At 42.7% G+C, this 13,419-nt stretch overlaps 1 protein-coding gene across 4 annotated transcripts in view; it reads right to left on the reverse strand.

Annotated features, from left to right (window-relative positions):
- Window positions 1-1,264: 1,264 nt before the first annotated feature.
- The window catches only part of LOC103346524 (zinc finger protein 39), a 34,330-nt gene continuing 22,175 nt past the window's right edge, over window positions 1,265-13,419 (reverse strand). For 3 of the 4 annotated variants that reach the window (XM_089304929.1, XM_089304930.1, XM_089304931.1), the window contains 3 exons: window positions 5,962-6,088; window positions 5,629-5,721; window positions 1,265-4,097 (listed from right to left, as the gene is read on the reverse strand). In XM_089304929.1, the coding sequence (XP_089161055.1) occupies window positions 2,104-4,097; window positions 5,629-5,721; window positions 5,962-6,088 (2,214 nt within the window). In that variant the 3' untranslated portion in view covers window positions 1,265-2,103. Of the gene's footprint in view, window positions 4,098-4,427; window positions 4,703-5,628; window positions 5,722-5,961; window positions 6,089-13,419 lie in introns of those variants that run through there. The other variant, XM_089304932.1, reaches the window with a different exon arrangement.

The raw sequence follows: 13,419 nt of genomic DNA on the forward strand, positions 1-13,419 counted from the left end.
AGCAGTTGCACACACCAAAGCAAGCAGCAAAAAAAAACGAGCTCCTTTGGCCCTGCACTAGCTGAGCTGTGCACAACTGAAGCCGCTCTGCATTAGGATACAGCAGCAAAATTCACTCTGGACAGGACGCGAGGACTGTGTCCCTACCAACCCATGCTGAGTACATGGCGGGTGCTATCACCCCTAGCCACTCACTCCATCCTCCTGACCTCATTCCTGGGATTTGCAGACCCACTCACTGATGTCCTTCCTTGAGATCTCAGCTCCAGACAGACTCCAAGGCAAACCTCCTCCCTCCCACTTCTGTCTCTCCTTGGTGACGGCTTCCCACAGGAGTCTCTGGGGGCAGTGAAGGGGTTACCACAGACTCCAGGGGGCTCCTCTACTGGAAAGAGGCTTTGAAGTGGGGCCACTGCTAGGTCAGCAGGCTGCATGGGTCTTGCAGCTCTTCTGCGTCTTGAAGAACCTGACAACTGATGCGCTGCCCAGGATTCCTCCAGCTCAGAAGTCAACGTCTCATGCACCATAGGATGTCTGCCGTGCTGCTGGCGGGTATTTTCCTGGCTTGGTAGAAAACATCAGTGAAAGTCAACTGGGGCTTTCTGCTTCCAGTGTCACTACACTGACAATGGGGATTTCCACATCCATTTATTACTTCAGTTTCCCATTTCTTACCTTTATTTTCTACACTTCACTCCCTTTCTGAACACAGGAAGACGACAGTCTATGATCACCCATTTTCTACTCCTTTAAGTTGGCTAAATTTTACTTTATCATGCTGAGTTGAGAGAAACATTTTTTAGAACTGTTATATAACCCAGACTGAATATTTTCAGTATAGATTTTTTTCTCTCTTAAAATGTTTTTGCCTCAAAGTCAACTCTGGTTAGAAGAAATGCAGCTATTTGGCTTTGTCTTGCAGTTTTTCATAAAATACACACAACCATTTATTTTCCTGCAATTCTGTATGCACTCTGATATTTAAGGTCTGCATCTTGTGACTGACTAGCAGCTGGGAGACACCAACCAAGGGGGCATGACCAGGGCTCATCGGGCTATCTGCAGTGGGTATTAGTAGAGGAGGCAGGGGTGACCTGCAGGCCTGTCCTCAGGAAGGGAGACAGGACAGGAGCAGCTGCACACAGAGCAGCTATCACTTCAGCCCGGGTACCTGAAATGGCTACACCACCCGGTGGACGGTGCCATCCTGAGTATGTGCCAAGACCAAAGATGAATGTAAAACCAACCAGAAATCAGAAAGGCCTTCAGAGATGAGGAAGTTTACTGATTTCAAATAAAACTAAAGCTCAAAATGATGGCAAAAGGGACATACAGCAACTACACTATTAGACATTACTGTATTTATGTAAAACTGCCTGAAGATAGCTCAGTAAATAAAAAAGGAGAAATACAGATCTTATAAATTCAGTCTAGTCAGTACTCAATTACAAACAGAGTAATTCACCTCAACAGAGTGTAACTGGAACAAAAGGAAAATCTAAGTCCTGGCACAACATCAGTCACTGAAGACTCCTGAACTTTAGGCTGCCAGGACACTGCTCACAGCTTCTCTTCTTCCTCACAGTACAGGCAGCTGCAGATCCACACACTAGCAAGTCTGTGATTGTCAGGATTTCAGAAGTCAGCAGAGACTCACACCCCACCCTGGACAAAACACTCACCATGCAGGGCTGTATGCACAGCATTATGACTGCCACCTGAGTCATATGATGCCCCCGTGGCCACACAACTGGTCTGTATCAGAATAACGCGAGGAAGGAATGATGGGCAGAGAAAAAGCAGCCACTCCAAACCACAAATTAGTAAATGATGAAGATGGCATTTTGGAGTGGATGTTTATTTCTTCTCCAAATTTGTATGTGAAAGCAAGAGCTTAGTTATATGGTCCTATCCACAATAAGGGGAGGATGAAAATGCAGACTGTATGTCCAACAGAGAGCAGAATTTGAAGAACACGTAGCCAGTCTCTGCCATACAGGGTTACTCCCTTGCATGGTTTCTGGCAAAAGCGTTTCCACATTCATTACAGTCGTATGGTGTATTCTGTGTGATGTTTGTCGGCTTGACTTGTGTTTCCTCCATTCACAGTGCTTCTCTTCTGTGAATATTCTGATGTTTGCTGAGGTGTGACTTCCGACAAAAAGCCTTTCCACATTCGAGGCAGTCGTATGTTTTCGCACCTGTGTGAGTTCTCTGATGTGTCCTGAGGTTTGACTTCTGGCAAAAGGTTTTTGCACACTCATTACATTCATAGAGTTTTCCTCCTATTTGAGTCCTCTGATGCCTGATGAGGTGTGACTTCCGGTAAAAGCCTTTTCCACATGCATTACATTCATAAGGTTTTTCCCCTGTGTGAGTTCTCAGATGTATGATGAGGTCTGACTTTCGGTAAAATGTTTTCCCACACTCATTACATTTGTAAGCTTTTTCCCCTGTGTGAGTTCTGTGATGCATAGTGAGGTCTCCCTTCCTGCAGAAGGTTTTTCCACATTCATTACATTCATAAGGTTTTTCCCCTGTGTGAGTACTCTGATGAATACCAAGGACTGACATCTGGTAGGCTTTCCTGTATTCATTCCATTCATAAGGATTTTCCACTGCGTGCGTTCTGTAATGTACAATGAGGTGTGACTTCCAATAAAAGGCTTTCCCACACTCATTACATGCATAGCGCTTTTCCCCTTTATGAATTCTCTGGTGCACAGTGAGGACTGACTTCAGGTAAAAGGTTTTTCCACATTCCTCACATTCATAGGGTTTTTCCCCTGTGTGAGTGTGCTGATGTATGCTGAGGCTTGACTTCCTGCAGAACGTTTTTCCACATTCGTTACACTGATAGGGTTTTTCCCCTGTGTGAATTCTCTGATGCATAATGAGCTGAGACTTGTGGTAGAATGATTTCCAACATTTCTCACATTCGTATCCTTTCTCCCCTGTGTGAGTTCCTTGATGCTGAGTGAGATATGACTTGTAAGAGAAAGTTTTCCTGCATTCCTTACATTCATATGGTTTCTCACCTGTGTGAATTCTTTGATGTTTCCTGAGGCTTGACTTCCGGCAAAAGGTTTTTCCACATTCATCACATTTATAGGGTTTTTCCCCTGTGTGAGTTCTCTGATGCATAGTGAGGTCTGACTTCCAGAAAAAGGTTTTTCCACATTCATTACATTCATATGGTTTCTCACCTGTGTGAATTCTTTGATGTTTTCTGAGGTTTGACTTCTGGCAAAAGGTTTTTCCACATTCATCACATTCATAGGGTTTTTCCCCTGTGTGAGTTCTTGGAAGCATAGTGAGGATTGGTTTCTGGTAGAAAGCTTTCACACATTCAGTGTAACCATAGGGCTTTTCCCCTGTATGAATTCTGTGATGCAGAGTAAGGCCTGGTTTACAATTGAAAGATTTCTCACACTGGTTCCAGTCATAAGGCTTTTTCCCTGTATATGTCTGATTTATTTTAAGATCTGATTTGCTAACCAAAGGTTCCTCACACTTAATGTAGTTATAGAGTTTCTCTCCTGCATGTGTTTCCTGATGATCAGTGAAATTAGACGTTTCATAGAAAGCTTCCTTTCCTATGTGAGTTGCCTCCCCACCAATGAGAGCTGACTCATCACAGCCCATCCCATATTCGTTATATTTATAGAAAGTCTCTCTCATTTGAACTCTCTCATGTGCAAAGAATACTTCCTCCCTGTTGAAAGCTCTCCCTTGTCCACTATATTCAAATGGCTGCGGCCAAGTCTGAATCTCATGATGCTGACTAAGATTCTCACACCATTTGAGGGATTTCCCGCTGACACTGTAGGCACCAGGTTTTCCTCCAGCATGCATCTCATCAGGTTCACCCGGGAGGAGCACATTCTGACATACGTTGAACATCTCAGGCCTCATTTCTGAATAATCTTCACTCTTTACAACAAGTTTTGAAATATGGTTTGAGTTTAAATTAATTGTTTTTCTTAATTCTACTCTGTCCTCAGTTGATGTGTTGTTGTTCGTGATTACAACTTGCCAAAAAATTATGTCTTGACTTTCTTGGCTGGTCCCAATGGTGTCATCCATTTTCTGGACAACTGAAATGAGAGAAAGAGAGAGAGAAGCTATATCCATAAACCACACCTCATGAAATGCTCACGGAAAGGTAAAAAAGTTTCTTCTTATCCTAGCAGCATATAATTCAGAATATCAATAAAAAGTATTCATTGGTGACAAGTGTATAGTTGTTCTTAAGGAATATAGTAGATTACATTACTGATTTTTCAATGTTAAATCATGATGGTTTTGCTGCTTTTAAGTGATTTTTCTTTTTAGAAGTGAGGAAATGTTTAGTCAAAATACTTACCTGCTGCCTAGCTGTAGTATTAAGCTGAGTACATTCCATCAGCCACTTGTTTTCCCTGTTCTTTTTCTCTAGTTTTAAAAATAATAACCGTGTGTATTTCATGCTTCTCCTCTGCTGCTCTTTCAGCTCTGAAGATGGCAAGGTTTTCATGGATTAGCTACTTGCAGGTGCAGGGAGGGCCATTCAGCTATTCCCTAGGCAGGGACATGACGTAGGAACAGGACTTGAGCCTGTGTTTGCTAGTTTTCCACTCTTCCTAGAGAACGCCTACAGGCATGGGGGGTTTCCAGTGCATCATCTCTTCCCCAACTTCAGATGAAGGCAGACTCTCAACACCTTTAAAGGAATTTGACACCTTCTGCTTCTCAGAACAATAACAAAACCAGGACAGCTACAGACCACTGGCACCCTCTTCTAACTGGTCTAATGGATTTGGTTCTGCGGCCTCGTCTGTGCCCACCATTTCAGGTTCCATTTGAAATCAACAGCTCTCACATTCTCCCCTCATTTCCTGGTATACACGCTCCTGCTTGGTCACTCACTGCTTTGGAAGGCTTTGTTTTCTGTGTTGGAGTTTCAGCTGTCACCTACTTTCACAAAAAAATCGAATCTCCTATGTATTTCTTTATTTAGAATGATTTTGAAAGAGAAAGGGACAATACTCACTTCAAAATCCACCTCCAAACAAATCTGAGTGCTTCACCACAAAACTATTCACTTGGCCTTGAGACCCAGGACCTCCGGTTTTTCTCCGACGTTCCAAACCCCTGTTTCCCAGTTCCTCTGCTAGGTCCTGCTTAGTCATGATTTCTGAGGCGGTGGCACACAAGGCTCACTCACGGATCCCTTTTCCTCATTATCATCATCTTCCTAGGAGAACGCCTCCTAAGTATGACGTTCAATATTACCTGTGAGCTACCAATTTGCAAATTTGTATTTCTAATAGTGATGTACTTGTTTCCTCCAGACTTTAGATCACCCTCCCTCATATGTTATATGGCAAATTTGGCAAACTGTCAACTTAAAATTAAGCTAAGTCAGGTAAATAAATCTCTCTCTAAAACTGCCTCCCCTTAAATGTCCAAGGAAGGTAGACACTCATGTGAGAGCCTTCCTTGGAGACTGTACGGTCCATGTGTCTGATGCATGAAACCAGCAGTCCTCAGGGCTAGGGCTAGGGGAAAACATTGTTGAAAACATTTCAGCACAGTTGACGGAGTTCTCCTTGTCCCACCCTCCCTGCCCAGTCTACATTGACTGACCTGGCTGGCTCTGGTTTGAGGGTTCTTCCGCCATCCATGGCTCTGCTCCTTGCTCCAACTTGAAGATCACCTCAGGTTTGGTAATGCAGGACCCTGTTAAGAGGAAGTAAGGGAAGACTTTGCCCAACTGCTCCATTAGGCCTCTGAAGGACAACAGCTTGGCTTCGGGAATTGTGCGATGGAAGGGCAAATTTGAACATTTCACCAGAGAGCGCTGATACCTATATTCTCCACAAACTGGGCTCTTACAACTAACTAGCATTTACAAAGCATTCATTTATTTGTCCAAAAAGAATGTGTTCCAGTCAGGAATCACTGGGGAGTGTCACTCACCCAAGGACAGCAGGCTGCTGTAGGTCTCCAGCATCACGTCCCTGTACAGGGTCCTCTGCGCATCATCCAGGTCCTGCCACTCCTCCCAGCTGAAGTCCACAGCCACATCCTCAAACGACACCAACCCCTGCAACAAACAACACATTCCTCCTCAACATACTAGCTCTTGTTTACAAGACAAGAAGACAGAGTTGAGTCTTCTGTACGTTCTATGTGTATCTTACATAAGGTATCTCTTACTTTGAATTCTATATGATGACACCAAGAAAACTTACAACCAAAATATCTTGCCTCTGAATTTCCCAAATAATACCACATGAGTTTCCCTTGCATGCCTGGAACTGTTCTTGTTCCCATCAACAACAGGATCAATAAAATTAGGATCCCAAAAGGAGCTCAGTGTAGTCTGAAGAGATAAACTATAAATACATACATCAAATAACAGGCTAGATGAACTGAGATACATGTTCAATGCAGAACAGAAAAAAATAAGGTTTTCTGTATTATCAGGTTGCACTTCACTGAAAAAAACAAAGATATTTAGATATTTTACACAAATGTGTTTTCATGAATATGAAGCAACAGAAATCAGATGGCAAAAGCACAAAGAACACACACTAGGTGAAGGTAACCACCAACACCATGTCTCAATGAGTGCTCCTGGGCTGTGATGACATCGAAGGCAGTTAAGGTGTGCAAGAAACTGATAATTGAGTGATTCTGCATTACATAGTTATCTTTATTCAACAATAAGAAACTTTTAGTTAAGTATGTTCACAAACATCTTTGTTTCTCTTCAACATCCAAAAGAATTGCTATATTCACATCAAAGTGATTACCTACGTTTTAAAACATAGGGTGTAAAAAGTGAGGGACCAATAAAAGGTGATAGGTTGCTTAGCCAGGTTTACATGTTTAATAATCTTCCCCCCAGGAAGAGAGAGAGCGGAAGAAATCAGAGACATGACCAGTACATCAGGAAACAAATGGACCACAAGAAAAACAAGGAAAGATGGAGCACCAAAAGAGAATTCAGCAGCAACGTATCTGCAGAATAAAAACTAGAGTTTAATTCTCATTGTCTGCATGAGTAACCAGGTAGATACTGGCACTGTAACTGAAAATGGGAAAAAGGAAAAAGAATATGATGGAAAGAAGAGTGACCTCAGACACATTGTTTCTGATGTTTCTGTAGTCAAAATATAGACACGTGCAACTGGATTTACAATCTAGAGCAAAGGTGAGAGAGAGATTTACACTGAAGATAAAGATTTGGAAAGCAGCGGAATTTCAGTGATGTCCAAAGCCATCAGAGTGAGAGCTCAAAGAGAAGTTAAGAGACTGGAAGAAGAAAAAGAACAAGTACTAAATCTGAGGAAATACTGACATTTGTCAATAGAGGAAGGGAAATGCCAATGGAATATAACAGAGAAGGAATTTTCAAATTGCTTTTTCAAGGTTCAAGGAAAGCTCAGTATTAAGAAACCTAGGGGCAGGTTTTGGCCTAGTGACTGAGATGCCAGAGCGCAGTGGTGGAATGCCTGGCTGGGATCAATGCCTTGCTCCAGCTTCCTGCTAACACAGATCCTGCAAGGCAGTGGTGCGGAGTCAAAGGACTGGGTTCCAGCCATCCACGTGAGACCTGGACTGAGTTCCCAGCTCCCAGCTTCACACCTGGCAAAGTCCCAAGAGTCATGGACATTTAGGGAGTGAACCAGGTGGGAGCTCTTTCTATCTCTCTCAAATTAATTTTCATTAATTATTTTTAAAAAGATTTTATTTATCTGAGAGACAGAGAGAGATCAATCTTCCATCTACTGGTTCACTCCCCAGATGGTCGCAACAGCCAGTGCTGGGCCAGGTTGAAGCCAGGATCCTCTTCCGGGGTTTCCCACGCTGGTAGCAGGGCCCAAGCACTTGGGCCATCTTCCACTGCTTTGCCCAGGCCCTTAGCAGGGAGCTGGATTGAAAGTGAAGCGGCCAGGACATGAACTGGCGCACACATGGATGCCAGTGTTGCAGGCAGCAGCTTTACCCACTATACTGCAACACTGGCCCCTTACATTAATTTTTAAAAACACTTATGATTTCAAAAATTTTTGTACCAAAATAAACATTTTAATTCCATCTTCCAAAGACTTTTTGAAGTACCCTCAAATACTTGTTAATATTCATGCTCATCCACATAGGTGTGGATAAAGTATATTTTAAAATACCATCCCATCAGTAATACTTTCAGGGTATTCCCCCTACCCTCCTTGACTTCCTTTTTTTTTTTTTTTTTTTTTAATTTATCTGAAAGGTAGAGTTACAGAAGGGGAGACAGAGAGACAAGGCAGGAGAAGCAGAGAGACAGAGATCTTCCATCAGCTAGTTCACTCCCCAAATGGCCACAACAGCCTGGACTGGGCCAGGCTGAAGCCAGGAGCTTCTTCCAGGTCTCCCATGTGGGTGCTGGGGCCCAAACACTTGGGCCATCTTCTATTGCTTTCCCAGGCCACTATCAGGGAAATGGATCACAAATGGAGCAGCTAGGACATGAACTGGTGCCCAGATGGGATGCTGCGCCACAGACAATGGCTTAACCCACAATGCCAGTCTGGGCGTTCTCCCTTTACATGGCAAGATGTATATATCTTAGCCCAAAGGCAGCATCACAGTTAAAGAGGAAACACTACAAGACAAGAGTGCTCGGGGAGGGGGAGGGGGGGGGGGGCCTCTGTGGCACAGCAGGTTAATGCTCTGGCCTGAAGCGCAGGCATCTTATATGGGCGCCAGTTCGAGACCCAGATGCTCCACTCTCAATTCAGCTCTCTGCTATGCTCTGGGAAAGCAGTAGAAGATGGCCCAAGTCCTTGAGCCCCTGCACCCATGTGGGAGACCTGGAAGAAGCTCCTGGCTTCAGATCAGCGCAGCTCCAGCCATTGCAGCCAAACTGGGGAGTGAACCATCGGATAGAGGACCTCTCTCTCTCTGCCTCTCCTCTCTGTGTAACTCTGACTTACAAACAAATAAATATTTTTTTAAAAAAAGAGTGCGCTATCATCACAATTATTCAACTCTGCATGAAAGGTGTTGGTCAATTATGATTAAAGAGGAAGCAATGAAAATGATTCTGACTTGCAGTCACTTTCTATATAATTTTTATTTATTTATTTCAAAGGCAGAGAGAAAGAAATCTCCCATGTGATAATTTACTCTCCAAATGCCCACAATGGCTGGGGCTGGGCCAGGCCAAATCCAGGAGCTGGGAACTCAATCCAGGTTTCCCACATGAGTGGCAGGGACTAAAATACTTGAAATAACCTGCAGCCTCCCAGGGCGCATAACAGCAGAGAAACTGGGAACAAAGCTACAACTCTGACCCCTGAATATGGGGGATGTGGATATCCCAAATAGTGCCTTAAACACAACACCAAACTTACATTCCTGCATACAGTTCCTACTGACAAAATTCAAGAGAATAAGTCCTGAAAACTATTCTAAATAGGATGATTCAATAAATTAGTAAGATTATAAAAAGAACATATGAAAGTCATCATAAATATGAGAATACTCAAATTAACAAAAATGGGGTTGGCATTTGGCCTAATATCTAAGATGCCCATTATAATGTGTCCAACATCAGAAAACCTGGGTTTGATTCCTAGCTCTGACTTCTGATTCCAGCCTCCTGCTAATATGGACTCTAAGAAGCAGGCCAAGTGATTTGGTTCCTACCACCCACAGGGGAGACTTAGATTGTGTTCACAACTCTGAATTTCAGTCTGGCTCAGCACTGCCCATTTCAGATATTTGGAGAGTAAGCTAGTATGTAAGAGTGTGCTCACTCTTACACACGCACTCACACAAGCACTCTCGCATTTCTCTCTCACTGCCTGTCAAAGAATTTTTTTTAAAGATTTATTTGATTTATTTGAAAGACAGAGTTACAGAGAGAGAAGTCTTCCAACCGCTGGTTCACTCCGCAGATGGTCGCAACAGCCAGAGCTGCACCGATTCGAAGCCAGGAGCTAGGCATTTCCTCCTGGTCTCCATGTGGGTGCAAGGGCCCAAGGACTTGAGCCATCTTCTACTGCTTTCCCAGGCAGAGAGCTGGATTGGAAGAGGAGCAGCCGGGACTAGAACTGGCACCCATATGGGATGCCGGGGCTTCAGGCCAGGGCTTTAACCTGCTGAGCCACAGTGCCGACCCCGTCAAATTTTTTAAAATAAAAGAAAATTAATGCAACGAAGTAGTTTGTTTGCTAGGGCTGTCCTAACAAAATTCTACAGACTAAATGACTTAAACAACCCACATTTAATTTTTCATACTTCTGTAGACCAAACAGCCAAAGACAATCTGCCTGCAGAACTGGTTTCTTCAGGGACCCTTCTCTTTGGTTTGCATGTAACCAACTTCTCATCATGTTCTTACATGCCTTTTCTGTGTGTACTTCAAAACCCTGGTTTCTCTGTTACAAAGACATCAGAAGTTCCAAGACCAAAATCATAGTGTATTCTCTAAACATGATGGAGTTAGAAATTAGAAATGAAGAAAAACAAACATATGAGAGCCTCAAATATTTAAACAGCCATGATATTAGAGATCACAACAGAAATTAGAATCTATGTTGATGGGGCCTGCGCTATGGCGCAGCAGTTTAATGCCCTGGCCTGCAGTGCCAGCATCCCATATGGGCACCGGTTTGAGACCTGGCTGCTCCACTTCCGATTATTCAGCTCTCTGCTATGGCCTGGGATAGCAGTGGAAGATGGCCCAACTCCTTGGGCCCCTGCACCCGCGTGGAAGACCCAGAAGAAGCTCCTGGCTCTTGGCTTTCGGACTGACGCAGCTCCAGCCATTGTGGCCACTGGGAGGTGAACCATCAGATGGAAGACCTCTCTCTCTCTCTCTCTACCTCTCCTCTCTGTGTAACTGTGACTTTCAAATAAATAAATACAATCTTTAAAAACAAAAAGAAACTATGTTGAACAAAATATATTGCAACAATGACATCTGTGATACATTAACATACATCTTAAGTGGCCTGTTCTGTGTGTACTCCCAAACCACGGTTTCTCTGCTAGAAAGACATCAGTCAACTGAATTAGGGCCCATCAATAAGACCTCAGTCAACGTTAATTACATGTTTGCAGGTCTTATCTCCAAATATAGTCATTTGAGTTTATAGTTTTCACATATGTATTTTGGGGGAAACACAATTCAGTCTATAAATACAGGTAAAAAGCCAATAAAAGTACTAAAATGAAATAAAAATATCAGATTCACCAAAAAGAAGGTACTAAAGAAAGAAATGAGAGAAACAGAAAATTTCAGATGTGAAAATAGAAAATAACCACACACCTAATTTCAACCATATTAATAACTATCTCAAACATAAATGGAATGAACATTTAACGCAGAGATTGTCAGACTTGAAAAAAAACCAAGACACTTGCTATCCATAAGTGCCACATATTAAATACAAACACAGACTGAAAGCAAAAGGAGAGGAAGATACACTAATCATAAACACTAAAATTATCAATGTGCATATGACCCAAAACAAAGCCTCAAATGACATAAAATAAAAACCACAGAACACTGAAACAAAAAAGTCCACAATTAAAGTTGGACAATAAATACTCCTGCTGTGGTAACTGATAAACATGAATGGCAGTATATTGACCTGACTGGCATTACAAAGCACTGTGTGGATATTCCTGAAGATGCAAGATGTACTGAGCCGTAAGTCCCAAGACCAAAATCATAGCGTGTAATCTCTAAACATGATGCAATTAGACATTAGAAATCAAGAAAACAAAATATGTAAGAACCTGAAAAATTTATTAGCCATGAATTTAGAGATCAGAACAGACACTAGACTTTATGTTGAACAAAATATACTGTAGCAATGACATCTGTGATACATTAAATGTGGCCAGAATTTCTCTCCTACTACTTACTACCTTTGAGGTCGAAGCTAATTTCCTCAATTGTTTCTGGGCTTGCCTTAGCCAACAGAAATTGGAATATTTGGAACACTGATAAAGTCATTAGGGACAAAAGATAAAGCTTAACTGGAAACAAGCTGAAATTTAGATTGAATTTTGGTTTCTAAAAACAATCACCCCATATTTTATGTTGTGATATCAAACCATAATTGTGAATTTAAAATTCTAATTTAAAATTAAAAAGAAAAAACAGTGAGAAACATAGGTCTGGTAATAACTTCTTTGATATGACATTGATACTGTATAAGCAACAAAAGGAAAAATGGTAAGATTATCTATATATAATTAAAACCTTCTGGGGCTGGCGCTGTGGCGCAGCAGGTTAACATCCTGGCCTGAAGCGCCAGCATCCCATATGGGCGCCAGTTCATGTCCCGGCTGCTCCTCTTTCGTCCAGCTCTCTGCTATGGCCTGGGAAAGCAGAAGATGGCCCAAGTCCTTGGGCTCCTGCACCTGCACCTGTGTGGGAGACCTGGAAGAAGCTCCTGGCTCCTGGCTTCAGATCGGCGTAGTTCCAGCCATTGCGGCCAACTGGGGAGTGAACCAGAGGATGGAAGACCTCTCTCTCTCTCTCTGCCTCTCCTCTCTCTATGTAACTGTGACTTTCAAATAAAAATAAATAAATCTTAAAAAAAAAAAAAAAAAAAAAACCTTTGTGCACCAAAAGCTACTATCAACAGAATAAAAAGCCCTTGGAATGGGAGAAAATACTTGCCAATCACAGCTCATGCAAGACTGACATCCAGAGGATACAGCACATATTTTTAAAAAAAGGTTTAAAATGGGTAAAGGATTAAATAGATATTCCTACAAATTAGATGTACAAATTGTTGATAAACACAGGAAAAGATGCTCAACATCACCAGTCATTAGAGAAAGGTAAATGAAAACTGCAATGTCCATCATGAGAAAAAAAGTGTTTGACAACAACGTGGAGAATTTGGAATTCTAAAGACACCCTGGTGTGGATGTAAAACGTGGAACCAGTGCAGAAAGGCAGTATGAAACTGTCATCCTTGGCAGAACCTTAAGAATGTATTGAGAAGGGCTGGCGCTGTGGTGCTGTGGCACATCAGGTTAACGCTCTGGCCTGAAGCACCAGCATCTCATAGGGGCGCCGGTTCGAGACCCAGCTGCTCCACTTCCGACCCAGCTCTCTGCTATGGCCTGGGAAAGCAGTAGCAGATGGCCCCAGTCCTTGGGCCCCTGCACCTACACCTGCGTGGGAGACCCAGAAGAATCTCCTGGCTCCTGATGAGCACAGCTGGGCTGTTGCAGCCAACTGGGGAGTGAACCAGCAGACAGAAGACCTCTCTATCTTTCTTTCTGCCTCTCCTCTCTGTGTAACTCTGATTTTCAAATAAATAGAAGAATTCATAGAGATTCCTGAAAAACCTAAACATAAAATTATAACAGGACCCAGCAATTCCACTCCCGAGGATACACCCAAAGGAAAGGAAG

Source organism: Oryctolagus cuniculus, chromosome 10, assembly GCF_051225735.1.
Source record: "Oryctolagus cuniculus isolate XC-2025 breed Fujian yellow rabbit chromosome 10, ASM5122573v1, whole genome shotgun sequence".
In the NCBI taxonomy this organism is placed as follows: Eukaryota; Metazoa; Chordata; class Mammalia; order Lagomorpha; family Leporidae; genus Oryctolagus; species Oryctolagus cuniculus.